The following is a 25,942-nucleotide window of genomic DNA, read 5'->3' as shown; positions in this document are numbered from 1 at the left end:
CTATGGACGGCACCTCCATAGCCAGGTGGGCAGGAGCAGCAGTGCGTAGCATGTGCTTCTTGATTAGGCCGGGGTTCGAGCCCATGACCACCAAATACAGAGGATGCGGAAAGGTCAGGGAATCACCACTGCTGCATATCTCCGGAGCAATATGGCCTTAGTTGCTAATGCTCCTAAAAACCAAATAACAAACAAACAAACTACTATGGATAAATGTATAGCTATGTGGTAGAAGACAAAGGGCAATTAAAGATGGCCATGGATCTTCCTGGACTGTGGTGAGTCCAGGAAGATCCAGGCATTGGAGTTAGGGGGTCCCCTCCTTACTGTTTTTAACATTTATTAATGATATTGACATAGGAATTTCAAGTGTGATGTCTAAGTTTGCTGGAGATAATGAAATCAGAGTATACCATTCAAACAAGACACAGATAAATTAAGAAGATGGACTGAAAAGTGACAAATGAGGTGAAACATTGATAAATGCAATGTACTACATTCGGATAGAAGTAATTGATAAAGAAAAAGCCCAAGGGGTAATTGTAGTCTGCCATGAAGTTCTCTGGGCAGCGCAAACAGACTGCAAGAATTCCTGTAGTTCCGTAAATGACATACATGAACTTTGCAGCAAGCATAAAGAAGTGATCATTTTTAAGTATAAAGGAATGATAAGACCACATCAAGAATATTACATACAGGTTTGTAAAAGTCATTTTAGTAAGGGAATGGATCTGCTGGAAAGAGTGCAGAGAAGAGAAACAAATATAATCAGGGGCACTAAAGAGCAGGGCTGTAGTATACACTCTGGATTTTTTAAGGTAAATAGCATATACGTTCTGGTTTTTGAAACACTGAAATACGGCATATACGGGTATATGCCGTATACCTTCTGGAATTTGATTAACATGCACAGTATACTCTGCTTTTTGTAACATTCATAGAGTATACTTTCTGCTAATTTTACAACAAACTAGGCATCTGAATAGTTACCCCAATTGAAGCATTTAAGGCTTTAAAAGAGACTATGTATATATTAAGTGCAACAGCATCATTAATACACAGCCATTTCTGAATAAACAGAATATTTATAAGGCGGCATCGTTTTAAGATATATCTCATATTGTGAATACCTTCACGATGCCGCCTTATAAATATTCTGTTTATTCAGAAATGGCTGTGTATTAATGATGCTTGTTATTGTTTGTTATTTGGTTTTTAGGAGCATTAGCAACTAAGGCCATATTGCTCCGGGAGATGCGGTGGTCATTTCCTGACCTTTCCGCATCTTCCGTATTTGGTGGTGACGGGCTCGAACCCCGGTCTAATCAAGAAGCGTGTGCTACGCACCGCTGCTCCTTCCCACCTGGCTACGGAGGCGCCCTATTAATGATGCTGTTGCACTTAATATATACATAGTCTAAATTTGCTCGCAGCTTGAGGCTTTAGCCCTAAATGCATCTTAGTCTAAATACATCATACACCATCAGGCATCTCTCATATTGTGGAGTTATACTTCATAACTGTTTTGCCATCATTACATCACTTGGGTACCTACCCACCCACCGAAGAAGGGCCAAATAGCCCTGAAATGGCACCAGGAGGAGCCTGATGATGTCCGGAGTTTCCAAGAATAGGTAACAACAGCCTTCTCCACTGGGGAAGCGTTGCTTATTTGAGGAGTTTATGAGTTTTTGAGTGGTGTGAGTTGAAGGAGTTACTGTCCCTTTCATTCTTCTACACCGTTTCTTTTCCTCTTCCACTCCTACTATTACTTTCCCTCTACCTTTTTGCTTTTCTAAGTCTAATAGGGACAACTGGATAGTCGAGTTATTATCCCACACAAATACAAAATAGCCCTGAAACGGTGCCATCTTGGGGGGGGGGGGGGCTGATGGCCACTGAGTTTCCTCGAATAGGTAACAACAATCTTGTATATTGGGGAAGAGTTGCCTATTTGAGGAATATATGAGCTTTGAGTATGAGTTGAAGAGCTGAGTTTCCTCGAATAGGTAACAACAGTCTTCTTTACTGCTGAAGCGTTGCCTATTCGAGGAATATATGAGCTTTGAGTGCGAGTTGAAGGAGCAACTGTGCCTTTCTTCCTTCTACAGCATTTCCTTCCTCTACCTCTCCTACTATCACCTTCCCATATCTTCATCTCTTTTCTAAGTCTAATAGGGATAGTATAAGGACAACCGAGAACTTTATCCCATACCATATTTCAAAATGGTGCCGTCTGGGTGGTGGTACCTATCTGAGAATAAGTAACATTAGTCTTCTTCTTAGGTGAAGCGTTACTTATTCAAAGTAGTGCAATATCATGGCAACTCGTTGTGAAGGTATTCACAATATGAGATATATCTTAAAACGATGCTGCCTATAAATATTCTGTTTATTCAGAAATGGCTGTGTATTAATGATGCTATTGCACTTAATATATACATAGTCTAAATTTGCTCGCAGCTTGAGGTTTTAGCCCTAATTTTTTTTTTTTTTTTTTTTTTTTTATGAAAACCCCAAACACGAAAGGTATCAAAACCTATAGTACTTAGTACCGTGCAGGGGTTGAAGGAGAAGTATGGGGGGAAGGGGATGCCGGAAACTTTGCTCTAGAGACTAAACATGGGTTTCACCACTTCAAGCCTCCAATAAGCAAAGTCATCTTAGGCTTTAAAAGAGTTAAGTAAATTAAATGCTGTTGGTATCTTTACTCTTTTTCAGATGACCCATATAAGGGGACATAAATTCACATTATAAAAGGGTGGTGGACAAATGAAGAAATTCACATTCAACCAGAGAGTAAATGACTGTTGGAATGAACTTCCAACTAGTATTGTGGAAGTAGGCATGAGGGTGGTTCAATAAAGAATCGCCCTCATCTACTTACACATATCACAGAGTCATGATATTGTGTGTAGCATCATACATATCTCTGTACTAAAGGTGTAAAATTTCAGCCCTGTGTCTTAATTTGTTTTTCTCTTACAGAGCTGAACGTGTGAAGTAGCAGCATCATGGACAAAGTTGAAGTCAGAGCTGCAATTCGGTATCTTTTCTTGAAGGGGAAATCTCTTAAAGAAATCCACGAGGAGATGACTGCTGTATATATGAATGATTTTTTTTTTTTTTTTTTTTTGATTTGGTAGTTGTTGGCGCATCGGCTTCTGTGGCCATATTGCACCTCCCAAGGTTTTTGCAGTACTTTGACCCAAGCCCGAGGCGGGAATCGAACCCGTGACCTTTGGGTTGCCGGGCAGGTACTTGACCCACTCGGCTAGCCCGGTCGGCCATATAAGAATGAAGCCCCATCCTATGGCATTGTGAAGCATTGGCATAGACAGTTTAGGGGTGTGGTCGGATATCCGCAGAATTTGAGCCCATTCCAGGTTGTCCTCATTCGGCCATTGATGACAGCACGATCAGAAAAGTGGAGTTGTTAATCATGGAAGATCGCTGGATATCTGTAGTGAATGGTCCCAGGAGGTGAAGATTGGTGTGGACTCTGTTGAAACAGTCCTTCATGACTAACTCCATTTACGGAAATTGAGTGCAAGATGGATTCCCCGATTATTGACTGGTTTCCAGAAGGCTGATCGACAACAGAAATCACAAGAGTTGTTAGCCCTGTGCCAAAAAATGAGGAAGACTTTTTCTCTCATCTAATCACTCAGGATGAAAGTTGGATACACCATTTCAACCCTGAAAGTAAAAAGCAGTCCGTGGAATGGTGACATCATGGTTCCCCACCCCCCAAGAAGGCAAGGATCCAAGCACCAGCAGGAAAGGTCTTGCTGACTGTGTTTTGGGATGAGAAGGGTGTAATAATGACTGATTACCTGCCGAAAGGTAGAACAATTAAAGGTGCCTATTGTGCCAACTTACTCACAAAATTATGGGAGAAAATCAAAACATGTAGGTGTGGCATGCTGTCCAAAGGTGTGAGAATGCTTCAAGACCATGCATATCCACACTTGTGGATATGCATGGGCAATGTCTTCAAGACATTGTGCATATCCACACTTGTGGATATGAAATACTGCCCCATCCAGCCTACTCACCCATCCTTGCACCATTGGACTTCTTGTTTCCTTCCCTCAAATCATTTCTTCGGGGGGTCCACTTCCCTGATGACGAGACACTCATTTCTGCAACAGTGTCATGGTTCAAAGACCAACCACACCACTTCTACAAAAACGGTATCTGTAGCCTCATCCGTCAATGGGAAAAATGTGTAAATCTGCACAGTGGCGATGTAGAGAAGGACTAAAACCTGTGCCAAGAATCAACAGGCTAGCACCTCTGCAGCTAGGTCAGGGCGATTCTTTATTGAACCGCCATTGTAGTTTGAAAGTTTGGACAAATTTATAGGTTTGGACAAATTATTAGAATTTGCATTGAAAAACAGATATCACATGATAATTCTTAAAAGTCAAAAGTAAAATTAGCCCCCCCCCCCCACATATTTCTGGTTTCTTTTTTTTCCTGTATTGGGCCTGATAACGTGGTCAATACAGATCCAGAAACATCATTATTAAGTAGTTGTACTTGTGGGAGTTTTAGTATAAATCTCAAATTTGCCCTACCTTGGAATATGGTTTCCACATCTTGGGTGGTAACCCCCACAACCTTTCTTTCGTTCTGTTCCTAGACTCAATTCAAAGGAGAACAGTCTGGTTAATCAAAGACAGGTTTCTTACAATCTCTCTCTCAAAGACGGGTTTCTTACAATCACACAGATGTTCAGTTTCTGTTGCATGCTTTTTTATATAGATATTTCTGGGAGTGCTGTTCTGAATTGGCACCTGTATTTCTACCCATTAAGGATGAAGGTAACTAACATTTCATCATATTTATTTATCCTTTTCACGTCTGTCCTTTAAAATAACCTTCCTTCACATATACACATCCTGAAAATTACAACCTGCAGAAATTCAAGACCATGTTAATAAGCATCTTTTGTCTTTTCCCATACTCAGTACCAAAGTACTACAGGTTCTAGCACCTTTCCTTTTTGAGACCAACATTAAAAATAAATAAATTCCCTAAAAATTTCAAAATAACTTTTTTTTTTTTTTTTTTTTTTAAGTTTTCCACCAACACTTTGTATTTGAAGAAAATAACATGATAATAATTGTAGCCTCACTATTCACCATAATATAATATAATCAACACAAAAGAAGGCCTACTTAACATTGGAAAACACTCTGTGATGACACTTGGAGTCATCTTATTATCTATGGTATTTCCACAGTTCTGCCAAAGTTGCTAATATTGTTTTAAATTAGTAATATTTGTTTTAGTATTAGTAATGGCCATACAGTGCAAGGAAGCCAAAGGCTTATGCTGCATCAGCCAAATAATAATAATAATAATAAAATTAAATAAATAATTAATAAATAATAATAAGAAAAAAGGAAATAGACAACCTATGCATTTCACTCCTCCCATAAGTTAACTATAGCTGACCTTTGAATTTCCCCGAACTGTCAGCCTCTACCACCCATGTAGGTAACTTATTCCAGTAATTTATAACTCGCTTGCTAAAATAAAACATCCTGTAATCCAGTCTAAACATCTCTCCACGTAACTTGAATTTATGGCCCCTAGTTCTAGAATCATTTATAACCATGAAAATTTCATCCTCATTCATTTTACTATTGCCTCTCAGAGCCTTAAACACCTCAATCAGGTCACCTCTAAAAGTGCCTAGTTTCCAAGCTGTGCAACCCACATATTCGAAGTATTTCCTCATAAGGACATCCTTTTGCCAATCTCACCAGGTGAGTTACCCATCTCCGGATCCTTTCAAGAAGCTCAATGTCTTTTTTTTAGGTGCGGTCTTCACACTTGAACACAGTATTCCAAAAATTATATAACACTGCTTGAACAGATGAATACATTTAAAACCCATGGTCACTGCCAAGGCAGCTGTTTTACAGCTAGAGATTTCTCATCAGTTAATATCTATTATCAAATGTATGCTGAACTGTGAATAATGTGTTATTGTCTAAGTGAACAACCAAGCAATAAGTGGAAGTAAAACTTCTGCTTAAACGCATAACAATCATATGTGCCTTTCATTCTCTAGAACTGGATGTGTTTGCCCTAGGCAGTACAATATTATAGGACCATAGGAGGATATTTCAACGTGAAATTTAAAATATCCCTAGTTCTATGGGTTAAAGGCAGCTACAACAGTTGGGACACATCGGGACTAGTGCATTTTAATGGAAGTTTACTTTTATACACTGCTTGACTTTTCACCCAGATATATTATTTACAGTTGGTATACATTGGCTACAAGAAACCACTTGCCAGCTGATGAGAAGCTGATAGCTTTGTCTCAGATTTTTAAATATGTGGTGGATTAAGTTGTCAAGGTGACATAAATAATTAAAAAAAAAAAAAAAAATCAGCAACTTAGCCAGAACCACGGATTAAAGTATGTGTCTCTAAGTTGAATATAAGCTCATGCCTTGATGCCAAATACTAGCCATCAGGCTTTAGTGGAAGCATAACCATCCTTATGTTGATCAAACTATGTAAAGCATAAAGCGACGTAAAGAAAATTATTTGACAACAAATATATACAGCAGACCCCCGTTATAACGTGGTTCGCTTTACGCTGATTCGCTATAACGCTATTCTTATATTATAACCCGTATCTGACTATAACGCTGTCACAGATCACTATAACGCTCTTTTACAGATTGCATTTTTGACATATTTAATGAAATTGTTTCATTTGATAGAGTCCATAGCTTGAAAATGAATAGCAAAACAGCATTAAAACGTTTCCCACGACGACTTGAGAAATTTTCCCACGCTCAGTGAAATTTTCTCACAGTACAGTGACTTGTTACGTAGTTCAGATCAACATTTAAAAAAATGAACCCGTATATTGCATGTAATATTTGCGTTATATGCATTTATCTGAAGTCTAATCATTGCTCAGTACAGTATTAGACATTGTGCATAACAAACAGTTTACTTGAACATTGTATCATAATTAATGAAACCAATGCAGTTACATTTTCGAATTGTTAATAATGGCCAATAAGAATGAAAAAGCAACTAATGTCTGGGCGCAGGACGAAGACTATAAATGTAAGAAAAAGACTGAATTTGAAAATTAAATTAGACGTTTTGAAGCGAATAGATTCCGGTCAACGACAAGCGGATGTGTGCCATAATTTAGGACTTGCAAGTTTAACTATAAGAACAATTATAAAAAAATAAAGAATTAATTTTAGCAGCGGGAAAGTTAGCTGTTCCACTGCAAGCAACTAGGGCTAGGCCGGCTATTAGGATTGAAATGGAAAGACTTTAACTAATTTTATTGAAGATAAAACATGGGTTGTGTTAGGGTAGCTAAGAATAGAAACAGGTGCAGGTATACTTGCGTGTACACCAATGCTAGGAGTTTAGTAAATAAATTTGATGAATTTGAGGTATTGCTCAAAACATCGAAGGCAGATATTGTTGGGATATCAGAGACGTGGTGTCACACAGATATAAGGGATGCGGAACTGCAATTTGGGGAGTACAACGTCTACAGAAAGGATAGACAGGATAGGAAGGGGGGAGGTGTTATGCTATTAGTTAAGAAACACATAAAAACCAAGGAAGTGAAGCCAGTCGACATCGCTGGACAGTGCAGTGTGGAGTCAGTTTGGTGTGACATAAGCATTGGGAGATCAAAATTGAGAGTAGGAGTGTGCTATAGGCCTAATGACTCTGATGAGTATAATAAGGAACTGTACAGGGAAATAGAGTGGGCCAGTAAATCAGAGTGTCTTATAATGGGAGATTTTAATTTCCCAGATATTGACTGGAATTTGGGGGCTGGATACTCACACACTAGCAGGGCTTTTGTGGATTTATTGGATGATTGTTTTCTACATCAGCATGTTCGGGAGGCAACTAGAGGGAGTAATACTCTTGATTTGATTATCAGCAGTGATTCTTCATGCATTAAGAATCTGCAGATAAACGAACCACTAGGTGGCAGTGATCACAGTGTGCTGAAGTGGGATTTACTCAAAGAGGTAACTACCATTAGGGGTAAAGGGAAGGGTTATTGCTTCCGTAAAGGCGACTACGATGGACTGAGACAGTATTTAAATTCTATACAGTGGGACCAACTGATGATGTTACCAACAGCAAATTCAAAATGGGAAGCATTCAAAGAACTTATCTTGGAAGCTACTAGGCTTTACATACCAACTAAGAAATATTGTTCAAGGTTTAGGCCAAAATGGATGTCAGATGAACTAATGAGGCATATGGCAGAGAAGAAAAATGCATGGGATACTTACAAATTAACACATGACACAGAAGCCTATGATAGATACAAGTTGATATGCAACCAAGTTACAAAGGAGGTTAGGCAGGCGAAGGCAGATTACGAGAAATCCTTGGCAAGGGATGCAAAGAAAAACAGCAAAGAGTTCTTTACTTATGTAAACTCTAGAAGGAAAGGGATGAATCAGATTGGTCCACTTGATATTGATGGGTCAAGTGTTGATGATCCTGCTCAGGTGGCTAACAAACTAAATGAATATTTTGCATCGACATTCACACATGAGGAGTTATTCAGCGAGGGGAATGCCAGAGGTGTATTCAACTCTAGCAGTAAGTTACAGAATCTTGAAATAACTGGGAGTAAAGTGGAGGAGAAACTGTTGAAGATAAACACAAGAAAGGCACCCGGGGTGGATGGGATCTTTCCAGTTATATTAAAGGAGGCAGCAAAGGAAGTAAGCAAACCCTTAGCCATAATTATGAGAGCTTCCTTGGACTCAGGGGAGGTACCCATAGACTGGAAATGTGCAAATGTGACCCCAATTCACAAAGGAGGATCAAAGGCTGACACAAGTAATTATAGACCTGTGAGCTTGACTTCTGTTCCAGGAAAATTAATGGAGGCACTGGTTAAAGACGCACTGCAGGATCATTTAGACAAGACTTCAGTTATAGCTCAGACACAGCATGGTTTTGTTAAGGGGAAGTCTTGCCTGACCAACTTGATTGGATACTATGATGCAGTCACAAAAGAACTGGATGCAGGGAATAACTTTGATATTATATACTTGGATCTTAGAAAAGCTTTTGATACTGTTGCACATGGAAGACTGCTACACAAATTGGAGCAGTGTGACATTGGAGGCAAATTGCTGCTATGGATAAAGGGGTGGTTGAGGGGGAGAAGACAGAGAGTGGTAATCAATGGACACTGCTCATCGTGGACTGATGTTATTAGTGGAGTCCCTCAGGGCTCAGTGTTGGGTCCATTATTGTTTTCTGTATTTATAAATGATATTGATGATGGTATATCGGGATTAATGTCCAAGTTTGCAGACGATACAAAGGTTGGCAGGGTTGTCAAGGACACTACTGACACTATGCTTCTGCAACAGGATCTGGAAAGGTTGAGCAGATGGGCTGAGAGGTGAACAGCAACCCCAGAGCAACGTATCAACTCTATGGTACAACACTGACAGTGGTAGAGAATGAAAGGGACTTGGGGGTGGTTGTGCAGGGCAGATATATGAAGTTCTCTGAGCAGTGCAGACGGGCTGCAAGAGTAGCTCATGGAGTATTGTCAATGATATACAGGAATTTTTCCAGCAGGGATAAGGAGGTGATTATTCCATTGTATAAGGCGATGGTCAGGCCACACCTAGAGTACTGTATACAGGTCTGGAGGCCTCATTTCAAGAAGGATGTAGAGCTGCTGGAACGAGTACAGAGAAGGGGCAACAAGATTAGTGAATGGAACAAAGGGCGTGCTCTTACGAAGAAAGGCTTAAGTTTTGCAAATTACAGTGTCTGGAGACTAGGCACCAGCGAGGTGATCTGATAGAGGTGTATAAAGCCTTGAATCGGTTTAAGCATGCTCAATGCTGATGGGATTCTTCCTCTAGCTCAGAATAATCACCTGAGAGGGCATAAATTCAAATTGAGGAAAGACAGATGTAGGATAGACGTGCGGAAATTTGCCTTTAGCCAGCGGTGTGGTTGGTTGGTGGAACAGACTTCCATCCCTTGTGGTGGAGGTTGATAGCCTAAATAAGTTTAAGGCTCAGCTGGACAGGTATTTTGAATGAACAGAGGGTGTGAAGTGGAAGTGGTTTTTTTTTTTTTTTTTTTTTTTTGGCTGATGCTGCATAAGCTTGCTTTCTTGCATCAAATGCCTTCTACTAATGCTAATGCTAATGCTAATAATATCCAATGCAGAATTCAGTTAAGTTAAATGTTATAAAAAAAAAAAAAAAGAGAGAGAGAGAGAGAGAGAGAGAGTAGAGAGAGAGAGAGAAAGAGAATATGATGATCTGATGATCTGAAGAAAACTCACCTAAAAAAAAAAAAAAATGTGGAACCATTTAAAACTAGTAAGGACTGGTTGAATAGATTTCAAATCCGAGGAGAAACCGCCAAGTGCAGATCACGGAGCTGAAACTTTCAAAAAAAGAACTTGTTAAAATTATCGAAGAGGGGGGTATTATGTGTTATACTTCTCAACAAGTTTTTAACATAGATGAAGCAGGACTTTTGTGGAAACAAATGCATAAAAGAAGTTTCATATTGAAAGAAGAAAAAAAACATGCCAGGTTTCAGAGCGGCGAAGGATCAGTTGACTTTATTGTTGGGTGGGTAACGCTGGCGGGGGATTTAAAATTAATACCCCTTTTAGTTTATTTGGGAGAGGGCCAAAGTTCAACCCAAAATCGACACATTTTTCTTGATTAAATTCATCAATTAAATTAAATCAATTTAGATCAATTAAATTCATGATTTTAATTGGAATTTTAAGTTTAATTTTGATATGTAAGTAGTTACCACATAATTATATACATATGTAATGCAGAATATTTTATATGTACAAATATTTGAATATTAAATATTTTGACCGACATTTGTGCATCTTTTCACTACCATTTATTGTTGATTAGAAAATATCCTATGGCACCAACTGCAATTCACAAATACTATGTTACCTTATGGGAATGCGGGTGCTCACTTAGCGTGGATTCACTTAGCGCTCTGTTTTTTCCAGAATGAATTAACAGCGTTAAGCGGGGGTCACCTGTATATAAATCAATATATATATATATATATAAATCAATCATAACTTAAACTTTTGGTAGATACCAAAAATAAAAACAAATTTTTGAAAAACAGAAACAAATGCATATTTGAAAAACAGAAACAAATGCATATTTGTGAACACAAAAATAATGGATATTTAAATGCATACCTTAAAGTGAGGCATGCATTTTTCTTCAAAATTACAGAAAATTTCAAAAATTGGTAGGTATGGTGTGGAAGGAAGAGCAGAGGATTATGAAAATTATAGTAAACCAATGCTGCTACTACTACTTACTACTACTATTAAATGGCTGCCAAGCCAATAGAAAACAGAAAGGTGAACATGACATAACTATTCATAATCCTACACATTGTGAAATAACTAGTTAGTAAATAATCATAAAGAATGAAACATATGAAATAAAAAAACAATCATTCTCCACATTTTACTGTGGTAATTCTTCAAATACATACTGATTTATTCTGATATGTATGTCACATATGGTGAAAAGCTCATGTTTATTAAAACCAAGGTAGAAATTTCTCAAAAATAGCTGGCTAATGGATTTCAAAACAAAAAAGCTAGGGAAACCATTTTTTTTTTTTTTTTTTTTTTTTTTTAATTTTAAATATACAAGTAAAGAAAAATTTGTGTATATGAGGAGAAACTACTTTCTACAAAACTATTCTTTCAGCCAATAAAACTTACTGGAATAAGTTACCTCTGTGGGTAAGTGGACGAGGCCAACAGCTTGGGAAATTCAAAGGTCAGCTGCTGGATAGTTCCCTGTCAGGAAGCAAACACATCATTTACTTTATTTTTTTATTTAGTTATTTTATTTATTTATTTTAGTTATATATTTTTACTGTTTCTCTGGCTACTGGAGATATTCCAAAGGTTCTGTTAAAAAATGTACAATGAAAAGGACTATTTACTATAGGACCCAATGCAGTAATATCACTAAGACTAACAAAAAAGAAAACACTAAACCACATAACAAATACAGTAATATCACTAAGACTAACAAAAAAGAAAACACTAAACCACATAACAAATACAGCAAAATTCCTTTTGAAGTTAATGTTGAACTTTACTTTAATGGTAATTCTGTTTCTTTCTATGTATGTACAAAGCAACCTAATATTCAAAATGAAATAAAATAAGATAAAATAAGTAAGAAAAGACAGAGCACATCTTTGCCAGGATGAACACACAACCCTCCACCCAAGGAGACGCATGCCCACATCCACCAAAGAACAAGTGCCACTTTTATAATAAATAAATAATTAAATAAAGGAATCAGGAACTCACAAGCATTATCTCTTCAAAGGGACACTAGTGCTTTTGAACTTCAAGAAAGTATTGTATTTCACTCACTGACCACTAACCAGCAAAATAAGATCCTTTTTCGGAGTTCATAAATGTCCATTTTAAAAGTGCTTTTGAGTTCCTAGTTATTTAATTTAATTATCTTTCATTACCTGGTACCTTTATTTAACTATTACCTTTAATTACCTGGTACCTTTATTTAACTATTACCTTTAATTACCTGGTACCTTTATTTAACTATTACCTTTAATTACCTGGTACCTTTATTTAACTGTATTTTTTATAATAGTGGCTCTCATTCTTTGGTGGGTATGGGCATGCAGCTTCTTGGGTGAGGGGTTGTGCATTCACACTGTTGAAGTAAGCATTGCTTTGTCTTTTCTTATTTATTTTTATTTCATTTCATATTGAATATTAGGAGGTTTGGTAAATAGGAGAAGATGTGCACCATACCAAGTTCAATCTTAACTGCAGTAGGAATTTTCTGTATTTGTTACATGGTTTAGTGTTTTATTTTTCATAATAAAATGACTATTCAGGGCATGCGTGATAAAGTGGTCCAAAGCAATGTCTTGAAATTTTTTTTAAACCCAAGCATACTAAAAGACATCTTAGGTGACACACTATGCAATATAAAGAATAACAGAGAGGAACAATTTTTGTATGATGACACATTTTGTTGTCATATAAAATGTGTGATGACAAAAATAGTCTGTTTTACAAAAGGAATATACACTATTAACTGAATTTGGTAAAAGCAATTAACCCTTTGGAAGTCATATATCATATACAAGATATTGCCACTTTGAGAGTCATTTTCAGAGTTCTTAATTGAATTTGTAATGGAAAAACTCTGTCAAAAAATTATTCTTGAGTGAACAGAATGGTCTGAATGAAATTGAGAGTGAATCAATAAAAAACAGGAGCCCAAAATAACTGACAAGTCATCAATAATGAGTTAAATAAAATGGTATCAATTATCTATAGTCCACTGTGTATGCAGCAACGTAGGTAAGGCCAACAATAATCAATAACATGTATGCAATAATATGCATCAATGTTATTCCACTTCTATGATCAAAAAGCATATTCCCCCAATTAAAATAAACACTTCACTTGATAAGCTGGAACACTGTAATCTCTAACAATAAAATGAAATAATAAGGCATTACTTTTATTAAAAAGAGATTATAATCATTGATTAACATATAGCAAATTCTCAAGTATCAGTATACCAAATACCATCTTAAATGGGACAGAGGAATGGTACCTAAGAAATAAATCGGAGTACTCTTAATATTTTAAGTTTAATATACAATACATTCTTTATCTTTTTCGAGAATTACTTACCACCTAGTTGACACATAATCAGTGTAAGGTGGACGAGACCGAATCTCCCTAGCAAGGCCAAAGTCAGCAATTTTAATAAGTTCAGGACCCATACACAAGAGATTTTCTGGCTTGATATCTCGATGAAAAAATCCATGTTTGTGCATAAAGGACAAACCTTGCAATATCTGGAAGAGAATATTCCTAATGACAGGTTCTGGAAATGGACGATCTCTGAGGGGATTCAAAAAAAAAAAAAAAAAAATTAATACTTACATTTAGAAGCACTAATAAACAGTAACATTTAGAAAAACAACAGGGCAAAAATTAAATATATAAATAGAATAATTCTGTTAATCACTGTGTAAATTTACTTTCATCTGATAAGAAGAATTTCATTTGATTTTTGAATTTACTAAATAAGACTCATCAAAAATATGTTAATTATATGTGGTAGGATCATAAAATTCCAGTAATGAATTTAAAAATAACTAAATGCTGAATAGGAAAACTTTTCACTGTGATTATTACCTTTGTTAACAGTATCACATTCTGAAACTTGCTACGTGCACTGCTTGTCTTGGTAATCAGAATCTAATCATCAAAAGGAGTACTACATGTGATCAAGGAATTGGCAGAAGTTCTAGGATGTGTTGCTGTTGTTAACAAAAGTAATAATTGTGGTGTAACACTGTGTCGATCTACAGTTATCTTTTAATGGAAATACAAGTTTATCATTTTCATAAAATAGACTTTCCTGTTTTTTAGTTGGTGTGCTACCTCAGGTCTGACAGAACCAATAAAAATAAACTATATGTAACCTAATCAGCTAACTTCATCAAGTGCAATATTACCGATTATTTATATATATTATCTGTCTATAACTACTGCTATAAAAGTTATGTTCAATGTTCTTTATTATATGGGCTTATTTTTTAAATGTTTAGCTCCCTCCTGAGGAGGTATCAACTGCACCAAAACAGTAGTTCTACATTCACACATCAGGAGTTAAGGTTTGAAATGCCAGAAAGTTATCAAATTGTAGCAGGATGCTTAATGATTTTGTAATAACTGAGAAAAAAGTGGAGTAGAAACTGTTGAAGTTAAACACGAGAAAGGCACCTGGGGTGGATAGGATCTATCCAGTTATATTAAAGGAGGCAGCAAAGGAAGTAAGCAAACCCTTAGCCATAATTATGAGAGCATCCTTGGATTCAGGGCAGGTTCCCATGGACTGGAGATGTGCAAATGTATCCCCAATTCACAAAGGGAGATCGAAGGGTGGTGACACGAGTAATTACAGACCAGTTAGTTTAACTTCTGTTCAGGGTAAAATAATTGAATCACTAGTTAAAGATGCATTACGAGATCAAAGACTGCAGCAATAATTCAGACAACATGGGTTTGTTAAGGGAAAGTCTTCTCTGGCAAATTTGATTGGATATTATGATGTGGTTACAAAGGAGCTGGATGCAAAAAATAATTTTGATATCATATACTTGGATTTCAGGAAAGCTTTTGACACTGTTGCGCATGGAAGACTACTGTACAAATTGGAGCAGAATGGTATTAAGAGTAAGTTGCTACAATGGCTAAAAGGATGGTTGAGTGGGAGAAGACAGAGGGTGGTAATCAACGAGTGCTGCTCTTCGTGGACTAATGTTATTAATGGAGTCACACAGGGTTCAGTGTTGGGCCCACTGTTGTTTTGTATATTTTTAAATGATATTGATGAAGGTATATCAGACTTAGTGTCAACGTTTACAGATGATACAAAGGTTGCCAGGGTTGTTAATGACAGTAGTGGCAGTGTGTTACTGCAACAGGATCTAGAAAAATTGAGCAGTTGGGCTGAGAAGTGGCAACTGAAGTTTAACGTTGGCAAATGCAAAGTACTGCATATGGGTAAAAGTAACCTCAGAGAAACATACCAACTATGTGGTACTACACTTAAGGTCGTAGAAAATGAAAAAGACCTGGGAGTAATTGTACAGTCAGATATGAAGTTTTCTGAGCAATGCAGACAGGCTGCCAGGGCAGGTCATGGGGTTTTGTCAATGATATACGGAAATTTTGGGAAAAGGAAGTGATTGTCTCTCTGTATACGGCAATGATCAGGCCACACCTTGAGTACTGCGTACAGGTCTGGAGGCCCCATTTTAGGAAGGATGTAGATTTGCTTAAGTGTGTACAGAGAAGGGCAACAAGATTGGTGAAGGGAATGAAGGGATCCTCTTACCAAGAGAGGCTTAAGTTCTGCAAATTGCAGCAGCTGGAGACTAGGCACCTGCAAGGTGATCTGAGTGAGGTTATAAGGCCTTGAATGGGTTGAGCACGCTGAATTCTGATGAAATTCTTCCACTTGTTCAGATTACGAACCTAAGGGGACATAAATTCAAATTGAGGAAGGACAGATGTAGAATAGATGTGTGGAAATTTGCCTTTAGCCAGTGGGTGGTTAATTGCTGGAACAAACTTCCATGTATCGTTGTGGAAGTTGATAAGTTAAAATTTAAGGAGGAACTTTTAGAGGAAATTGTTTTGTAAATTTTTTTTTTGGCTGATGCTGCATAAGCTCATACACTTGCTTTCTTGCATCACTTGCCAATACTACAGCCATTTGGGAACTGGAAATTTTTATAATTAGTAAATAGTCATCTGACAAAAAGATCAGAGGTTCTCAGACTTTCTGAGCTTCCCTTGACCTGTAAAATTTTTCCACTGCCTTCCCTGAAGTAAAACACCTATAATTGTGCAATTTCTTATTTTTAATATGTTAATACAATAATTATTAATACATGAACTAATAATAGGGATATTATTTTATTCTTAAAAAACATTAATGTGATGTTTGTGCTTGCTTTTTTTTATTCATATTAAAAATTTTTCTGCCATGGTCACAACTATAAAAAAAAATTAATTAAAAAACACAAAACAACGACGTGATGTAACACTATGGTTTGTTTGTTTATTTATTTTTTTAATATACAGGCATCTCACAATACCCTAGATCATATAACACGGTACTTCTCCATGGTTTCACAATTTATAAATTTATAATTGCAGCAATCCTCGCAGAAGGTACTATTTTTGTGCGGGGAAAACCTGCTATTATGTTGGATGTAATTTTTCAACATTTCCACTCCTTTTGAATCCCTGCTGTTGACTCGCTCGTCAAAAAAATATATATATATATATTGAGAAATCTCTGTATTTTATTTTGTTGAGAAATCCCTGTGTTACATTCTGTGCTATTGAACTTGTGGAAAAATCTAGATTTCAAAGATTTTGGATAGCACACCAGGCCATCCAAAAGATTTAAGTCATCCAAACGTTGATGTTATGTTCCTACCACCACAGTTGTACTGGGTTAATACAACTTCTTTCATTCAGCCATTAATCAAGCATTATATCCACCTTTAAAACTCATTACATCAGAAAATCGTTAGAATGGATTTTGGAAAAAAATTGATTCTGAATCTATTGAAGTAATAGAGGCATAGAAACATTTCTCAATTGTGGACTGTATCAGAATCATAGCTTTATCGCTGAAAGAAGTAAAACTTTCAACGCGTTAAATGCATGGGGAAAAATGTATGGCCAGAGTCAGTTCATTCAAGAAATATGGTTGAACCAGCAAAAAACAGAATTGGTGCGATAGTAGAACTTGCTACATCGGTAGGAGGGGAAGGTTTTGATGATGTGACTACTGAAGCTCTCGTGGGTAGCATACTTGATAGAATTGCTCTCCTCCCAGCACTGGGTGGAAAAGATCAGAGTTCGAATCCAGTCAATGATGGGAGGAATTTTTATGGGTCTTTTTCACAATGTGGCTGAGTTAGTCAGGCTCAGGCAAAGGTAGCATGAGTTTTTCTCCCAGAAACTTGGGTTTTTCGTCCAGCAAAACAGAAATTGACCACAGAACACACAATTTATAGACAATGCACACAGAGTAACATTGCCTTATTCGCCGATGCTCCTAAAAAAATTTAAAAAAAAAAATGAGATACTGAAGATGTTCAAGAATTACTGGTTAAAAAAGAGGCTGGCAAAGTGTATTTAGTGGAAATGGCATCAGAGGTAAAACCAAATCAATTCAGAGGATGACACTGCAGATGAAAATTTTAAACTTCCAAATTTTACACTAAAAAGCATATGGGGAGGCATAAAGTTAGCCGCACAATTAGAATCCTATTTTCTGAATGCAGATTTATGAAAAATGAAAGGAGCCCAAAGTTCAAAAGGGAGCTTCAAAAATGCTTAGTTCCATACAATGAAATTCAAAAATTTATCAAGCAAAAGCAAACAAACACAAATTACTGATTTTTTTAAAGAAAGCAGAAGATACACAAAATCTAGAATGGTGTATTTTTGTTATTTTTTTAATGAAATAGTGTATTTTTGTTAACTATTGGAACATATCACCCTTTTTGTAATTTTTCTTAGTTCTGTATAACACGGTTTCGCACAACATGACATTTTATAGGAACCTAACTACCGTGTTATATGAGGGTTACCTGTAGTTACTTTTAACATATGCGCAACACTAGTCTAATATAAACTACTACCAGTAACTCGCCATATGTAAAATGCATGCTTAGACCAAATGGCTAATTGTATTCTGTATATGCGGTTACCACGAGCAGATTTACGGTGTCGCCTCGTTCAGACTCATGCAAGGTCAAATAACATGCGAAAATACCTGAACCAATCACTCATAGCAGACGGATCCCATTAATATGGTCAAGGAACACTGTGCGTTCTCTTCGTCAAAAATACCCCAAATATTTTCTGTAATTATTTACATTAATAATACAGATCAAATACACTGATGAGCCAAAACATTATGACCAGCAAGTCATTATGCAAATTGAAGCAAATGCAGGTGAACTACGGCACGTGCGTGGATCGGGACACGGCATAAAAAACACCCGATACTGAGCTCCATTAATCAATGTTACTCTTGTTCTTCAGATGGGAAAGGCAGGGGACTTAAGGAGTTTAACAAAGGCCAAATTGTAATGGCCAGACTATTGGGTCAGAGCATATCTGAAATGGCAAGGCCGGTGGGATGCTCACGGTCAGCTGTGCTTAGTCCAAGGAGGGGGTACCCACAAACTGCCAGTGAGGTGTTGGACGACCATGGCTTATCAATGCTCAAGGTGAGCGAAGGCTCTCCCGGATGGTACGTGGCAACAGAAGGCAACTGTGGCACAACTTGCCGGTAATTGGAATGCTGGTGACAGGAGTAATGTGTTACAACACACTGTACATAGAACCCTGCTGAAAATGGGACTGTGTAGCCGCAGGCTGCTCCGAGTGCCCATGCTAACCATGGTTCACCGGCGACAGCGCCTACAATGGGCATGAAACTGGACCTTGAGTGATTGGAAGAAGGTCATCTGGTCCGATGAATCACGGACCAGATGACCTTTTGGTCCGATGAATCACGTTTCCTGTTGCACCATGTGGACGGCCAGGTACCTGGGGAAGTGATGCCACCTGGATGCACTGTGGGACAAAAACAAGCCGGTGGCGGCAGTGGTCATGCTTTGGGCGATGTTCTGCTGGGATACCATGGGTCCAGTCATCCATGTGGCATTATAACATCTACCGCCTACCTAAACATCATTGCTGACCAGGTACACCCTTTCATGGCAACAGTCTTCCCCTCTGGCGGTGCTATCTTTCAGCAGGATAATGTGCCATGCCAAACCACCCGGATTGTTCGAGACTGGTTCCCGGAATATGAAGACTTCCAGTATTGCCCTGGCCTCCAAATTCTCCAGACATCAATTCCATCGAGCATCTGTGGTTTGTGTTGGAACAGCAACTCCGATCTGCAGCATCTCAACCACATTTAGAAATCTTGTAGCGTCCATGCTTCGCCAGTTACGAGCTATTTTGGCTGCACATGGAGGACCAACAATCATATTAGGTAGGTGGTCATAATGTTTTGGCTCGTCGGTGTAGTAGTAGATATCTAATAGTAAAAAAATCATTCTTAATACATTTTTAATATTTGCCATGGAAATCTTACATAAACTAAATGTAAGATTTCCTGTGCGTTGAGAACCTCAATGCACAGGTTGAGAACCTCTGCCTTAGATATTTTTTTTTTGTGGTTCTTATTTTATTAATGAGGCTTGTACATTGAGGCATCTAACCAAGGTATAAAACTTTGAATTTACCAAGTTTTGAGACTTCAGCACTTTGGTTTTACTACTAATGGGCTAAATGCCTGTGATGAGTATAATAACTACATAGATGAGCTGGCAAATCAGAATACAGCAGACTTGATTTTCCGGGATAGATGGTAAAAAACAAATCCTGGATAATCGATTTCCCGGTTAATCCAAAAATACAGAAGTCCCAGACATATGTAAGAGATAGGTCCCAGGACTTCTTATTTCATCAAGTTTTACGTAACACAGGAATAAATAGTAACATATTGTTACTATATTATTATTGACAATATCTGAATTCAGCACGATACTTGTTAATGTTTGACCATTTTCATACATTCTTATTAGTTTAATTTTCTGATCCAAATCAATTGCTTTCCTTTTGTTGGTAGATGTACTAGTACCACTATCACTTATTCTCTTACCATGATCACGGTCAAAATGAAATTTTCTGTAAAGAACTCCACAGGGTTAAGGTAAAAACTCACTAATCACCCTGCGCGAGCTCACATTTTACTAAAGTACATTTCTGGAGGTAAGCAATAAAAACAATTTGCAGTTTCTATTTTATTGGGCATTTCTGTTAAAGCAATCTATTATAAACGGGTAGTAAACTCGATCTTATTGCATTTGCGATAATACCGATAGCTGGAACTCTGTGGGTACTATATTATGTTATGTTATGATGGTGAAGTGTGTGTCCCCTTCACTGAAATCTTCAGGCATATAAAAAAAAAAAAAACCATAAACAGTTGTAATAATCTTCTCTTTTTTTTCCAGTTTTTTTGCCTGTTACTCCGATCTCACTTGTGCAATTTGTGCATGCCGTGATCGTCGTTATTGATTGCTTATTATTATTATTTTATTTTTTTTTGTTTTAAAGTTTACAATCCTAAAAATTAAAAAATATAGAGTGAAAACAAATTTACGTAAATCCGTAGTTGCGTAAGTCGGGGACTTACTGTATCGAAAAATGTTCAGCAACCTATGTAAAAAATATGGCGATAGACAAAAACTTACCACATACTACTCGTGTGTCAAATACGATGCTTCCCTTTATTTTTTGTGATGTCGATTGTAAATCTAATAGCTTCCCTTTAATTTATTTTTACAATGTTGCGTATGGTTTGGTCACCAACATTATAATGGTTCATTAGAGATTTAACGGATGCATCATTTTCAAACTTTTGAATAATTTCAAGTCTTTGTTTAACTGAAAGTGCAACTCTTTTGTGTTTACCCATCATTTCGCGATTTCTAAACAAAAAAAATTGTATTTTTTGTGGTGCGACAGAACACAACAATCGACATGTCGCACTTAATCAAACTAAACATTCGGTGTCTTTTTTTTTTTTTTTTTTTTTTTTTTGAGCGGCGGATGTGAAGACAGCAGGGGTTGCAAGATAATAGGCACATTATTCTCCCAATGACAACTTATAATGCCACTTCTTGTCGCTTATTTACAACTTGCAAAATATCTGTTTATACCTATTGTAGTTATTACTTGAATTTTATGATTCCTGGTTGAATTTTTTTTTTATTTTTATCATTAATTTGGAGTCTTGAAGTGTCCCGGCTAATCCGATCCCGGTAAATCGAGAGTCTGCTTATCTTATCATAGGAGGCTTTTATTTTACACTCCAGATATTGATTTAAACTTGCAGTATGGTCACTTACTCAGAGCACAACATTTCTGAATTGTTAGATGACTGTTGTTAAATTAACAAATCATAGAGCTAAAAGAAAAAACAATATACTTGAGTTGATTATCAGCAGTGATTCATCATGTATTAAAGAATCTTTAAGTAAAGGAACCAACTAAGACAGCATTAACCAGAGAATATTAAGGTGGGATTTATTAAAAGAAATAACTAGTATCAAGGGTAAAAGGATAGGATGTGATTAGTTTCCTTAGACATTCTAAAAAGTCTTTTAAATGGGACAAACTGATGCTTTTAACAAACAAAAATACCAATTCCAGAAGCTACTAAGTTTTTACACTAAAAAAAAAAGTGGTACTTTGTTACATTTAAACCAAGATGGATATCAAACAAACTAATAGGCTAAATATACTAAGGCAAATTATGAAAAGTCTCTTGTCAAGATATGAAAAAAAAAAGTAGCACAGAGTTTTTTGCTTTTGTTAACTAGAAGTGGGAAAATATACAATTTTTTCAAAAACTAAATAATGAACAATCACATTATTTCCTTAAGAAGCATTTTTCATATTGTACCATTCAACTACTAAGCATATACTGGCTTCTGAGTGGAATAAAAATTTTATTTTTATTCCACTCAGAAGTGATATAAAATGATATAAAAAAATGTTATTTTGTGTTTTTTAATAAATAAAAGTATGCTGCTTCAAAAGCTTAGAGACAGCAAAAAGTAATAAATTCCTGCTGAACACTGTCTACAATAACAACTTCCATTCTCTTCTGAAACCAAGAGTGAAACAGCAATAAACCATGCTTGTTCTTTTAAGTATGAAATAGCAATGTTCAAAGCATACCTATGAAGCCAATACTGATAATGCTTTTAAAATAATTGTATGAAAGAACTTTTGATATAAAATATACTTACCTGTCTTTAATAAGTTGATATAAATTTTCTTTCATATATTCAAAGACGAAATATAAAGTATTATCCTCTCTAATGACTTCCTTTAGCTTGACTAAATTAGCATGACTTAGTTTCTGAAGAGACTGAAGGAAAAATTGGACAGTTTTTAATAATCAAAAAATTACAGCCTAATGAAGATTTAAAACTGTTGTAAAAGAAAGGCATTTAAATTCAGATAAATTATTTCCAATGTAAGAGTAGACTTATTTGCAGATGGGCTGGACATGGTAATCTATATGGTGTCATTAAACTGATTAATTTCTAGACCAGTATGCATGTAACCAGTCTTCTTATGACCTTTTGATCTTCTTTGATCTTTTCACAATTCCCTTCTTATTTGTAGCCATATTTTCATAGGGGTTAGAAAAGAATTTGTCCACAATAAAGTCACTTTCTTTTAACAATTAACACACTTGAAAAAGTCTGTTTACACTAACACACTAACAAAATAGTATATTTTTCACTTTCATGAGCATATCAATTAAAAGCAAACAATAAAACCTTCCATGACAAGCACATAACACATACTGAACAAGGATTAGTGGGAAACATCCACGCTCGCAATTGTGTTACCCCTCTCCCCCCACCCACTGAGCGCTGTTTTGACTGGGCAAGATGATTTTAGCCACGCCCATATTTTTTATGGCGGAAAATGTTCACGGTGCTTTAAAATTCACATTTTTTTAGGTTTCATTTTATATTAAATCAGTGACTGCAAATACACGAAAACAGATACCGCGAATAGCGGGAGTTTACTATACTACTACTAAATGGCAGTGCAATAATAGCTTTGAAAACTGAAGGAGAAAATAAAATGTTAGCATCAATTGTCCAATTTGACTTTAGAAAAGCTTAGAAATTTCTGGTTCTAAATCCTCTGAAATTTAGATCCAGAAAATAATGAAATTGAATCAAGTGATACATAAACTGGTGTAGAAGGTATTACTGTATATAAAAAAAAAAAGGCAACAATGAGGGTTTTCTATTTTACAATTTTTTTTTAATTCGAATTCGATTTTTTACAACAATTTTACTCTAATGTTAGACAATCCAGTCAGAATAAGAACATATTAATACCACAAAGCCTTTCATTGCAAGGATTTCCATTTCATTTTTTCAAAACATCAAAATTCCAAAAACTCACTCCACAGAGCTTGCCACTATTGGACACTTGCTTTCTGCATCTCGTGCAAGTTTGGAAAAATCACTGCCCTGAACTGACATGCATTTGGAAAACTTACATGCAGAAGAGTTAATCAGGAAAGCAAATAATGTGCCAAGAGAATCAAGAGAGTGGGTAACATTTTTAACATTTCACTGTTATCCATGAGTCAATATCAACATAAAATGCTCCAAGCAACAAAAAAGTGGTAATAAGAATCAGATAATAATCAAAAATAATAAATCATTTAATTTGAGAACCTACTACCACTGCTCTGCATTATGTTTTTGTCTGGAGACATCATTTTCCCCTCCAATTTCTCACTTTAGAAACAATATCATTATTCATGAGTTGAACTAAAGTTACTAATACTTGTTTTTAATTTAATGGAATCACCAGAATGGAAGAAACAACAGCTAAGCAGTGTGCAGAAGTAAAATTTTCTATTAAAGCTTCAAATCTATCACTGAATAAAGTCTATATAATTTCCACATCTGCTAAAAAAAGACACTCTGACACTCTGTAATAATTTATGATCAAACCATACTTTACTCTTGCTATTTTAAAATCATGTCATATGAACTGAACAATAAACATAAACATGAGCTGAAATTTTTTATCGTGCATTTCTATATTAATTTATTACATCCCTATATTACATTCAGCAATATAGAACAAACTAAGTTATACCTTCACTTCTCTTAGATTCATACATTCATCCCATGAGTAGTACTTCTTTTTCATCCTGCAATTAAAGGATAATTAATTTGTGGAAAAAATTAGCTGTTTGTTAAAATCAGTGCTCAAACTTTACCATAAAAAACAATTCTGTGATAAACTGTAATCTTTGTTTAAGAAAAGAATTATGTAGCTAATACAGAAAAAAAAAACAAAAGAAATAATATAACTTTTGTAAATTTAAGGATGATAATAGATGAAGGTATAAGTAATTTTTAGAGCCTATTCATAAGAAAAAAACACTTGAAATGTTAGTGATATGAATACTGTATTTTAAAGGACTTGAGAACAGTATAGATAGTGCTGTATTTATGATGTCTTTATAACTGTTTAAAATAAGGTAATATCAAAATATTGTCTGATTTTGGATGCTCATAAACGAATTATCTATTTATAGGCATTATGTTTATGAGAAAATAAACAGCAATGTACATCTTTTTACTTAACATTGTCTCCAGAAACCAATTAAGGACATAAATCAAGGTATGTATATCTAAAAATTGGAGGGAATTGTTTTGTTCTGGTTCAAGGGTGTCTACGGTACACGTTGTTACTATAAGTGCAGAATGAGCCACAATTTCTCTGCTGTGGTTCTAGATAAGGAAAACACTGTCAGCATATCCCATAAACAACATGTTCAACATGTTCAGTTTAAGCATGTTCAGGTGGATAGACAAAGCAAATGATTCTGATTTAGCCACGAATACCTCTGTGTGTATATGGGGAAGAGGGGGGGAGAACTGAGTGAACTGAGTGAGAACAGAGAAGGGCAACCAGAAGAGGAAAAATATTCAGCCCTCCCGATATTCCAGCATGTTTCCCTTTGTTCCAATTCACATCGAACACATGTAGACTCAAAAATTTATAAAACACAGGCAGTAAACACACAGACTCTTTATTTCACACTAAACCCCAGTTTCTGCTGCAGAGGAATGTGAAATAAACTAGATACATTTCATCACATTCATTTCATCCCCCAAAATTTTAAATTGTCTAAGAATTAACTTTAATTTTCAGACAACTTAAAATTATTTTAATCAAGAGCTCAGACAACTTACAAATTTTGTTCTTCGATTAGTGCAAATTGTGCTATGCCTTATGTAATAATGCCCTTTAACTCATATAACAGTAATGATCTAGTTATTCTCCTCAAAAAAAAATAATAATAATAAATAAATAAATAAATAAAATTAAATTTTAAAAAAAAGACAAAATTTAAAATGCTGGCACAATGCCCCAAACAATTACCTTACTGATGTGCTGTGGTCATACATGTTCCCACAAGCTCTTTTTTGTGCAATTAAGAATAAATAATGAATATTTTATGTAGTTTCTCATGATTATATTTATTGGTTTTCATGTTAACATTTAGTATCAACTATTTATTCATTTTCACCTTAGGCTGTAATGTTTTAAAATAAATAATTTTTTCTATTTGAATAAAATACATAAAACATTACTAAGAATTTATTAGTCCACTTTCTT

At 35.9% G+C, this 25,942-nt stretch overlaps 1 protein-coding gene across 1 annotated transcript in view; it reads right to left on the bottom strand.

The window, feature by feature from the left end:
- The window catches only part of LOC150087578 (serine/threonine-protein kinase dyf-5-like), a 118,268-nt gene that overhangs the window by 36,812 nt on the left and 55,514 nt on the right, over positions 1-25,942 (bottom strand). Inside the window, exons 3-5 of the mRNA XM_090372142.1 lie at positions 24,410-24,464; positions 22,519-22,640; positions 13,772-13,984 (exon numbers count right to left, since the gene is read on the bottom strand). Coding sequence (XP_090228268.1) covers positions 13,772-13,984; positions 22,519-22,640; positions 24,410-24,464 — 390 coding nt within the window. The remainder of the gene's footprint in view (positions 1-13,771; positions 13,985-22,518; positions 22,641-24,409; positions 24,465-25,942) is intronic.

This window comes from Mastigoproctus giganteus, chromosome 4, assembly GCF_048544385.1.
Source record: "Mastigoproctus giganteus isolate SK-2022 chromosome 4, ASM4854438v1, whole genome shotgun sequence".
Classification (NCBI taxonomy): domain Eukaryota; kingdom Metazoa; phylum Arthropoda; class Arachnida; order Uropygi; family Thelyphonidae; genus Mastigoproctus; species Mastigoproctus giganteus.
This window is presented reverse-complemented; position numbering and strand designations above follow the sequence as displayed.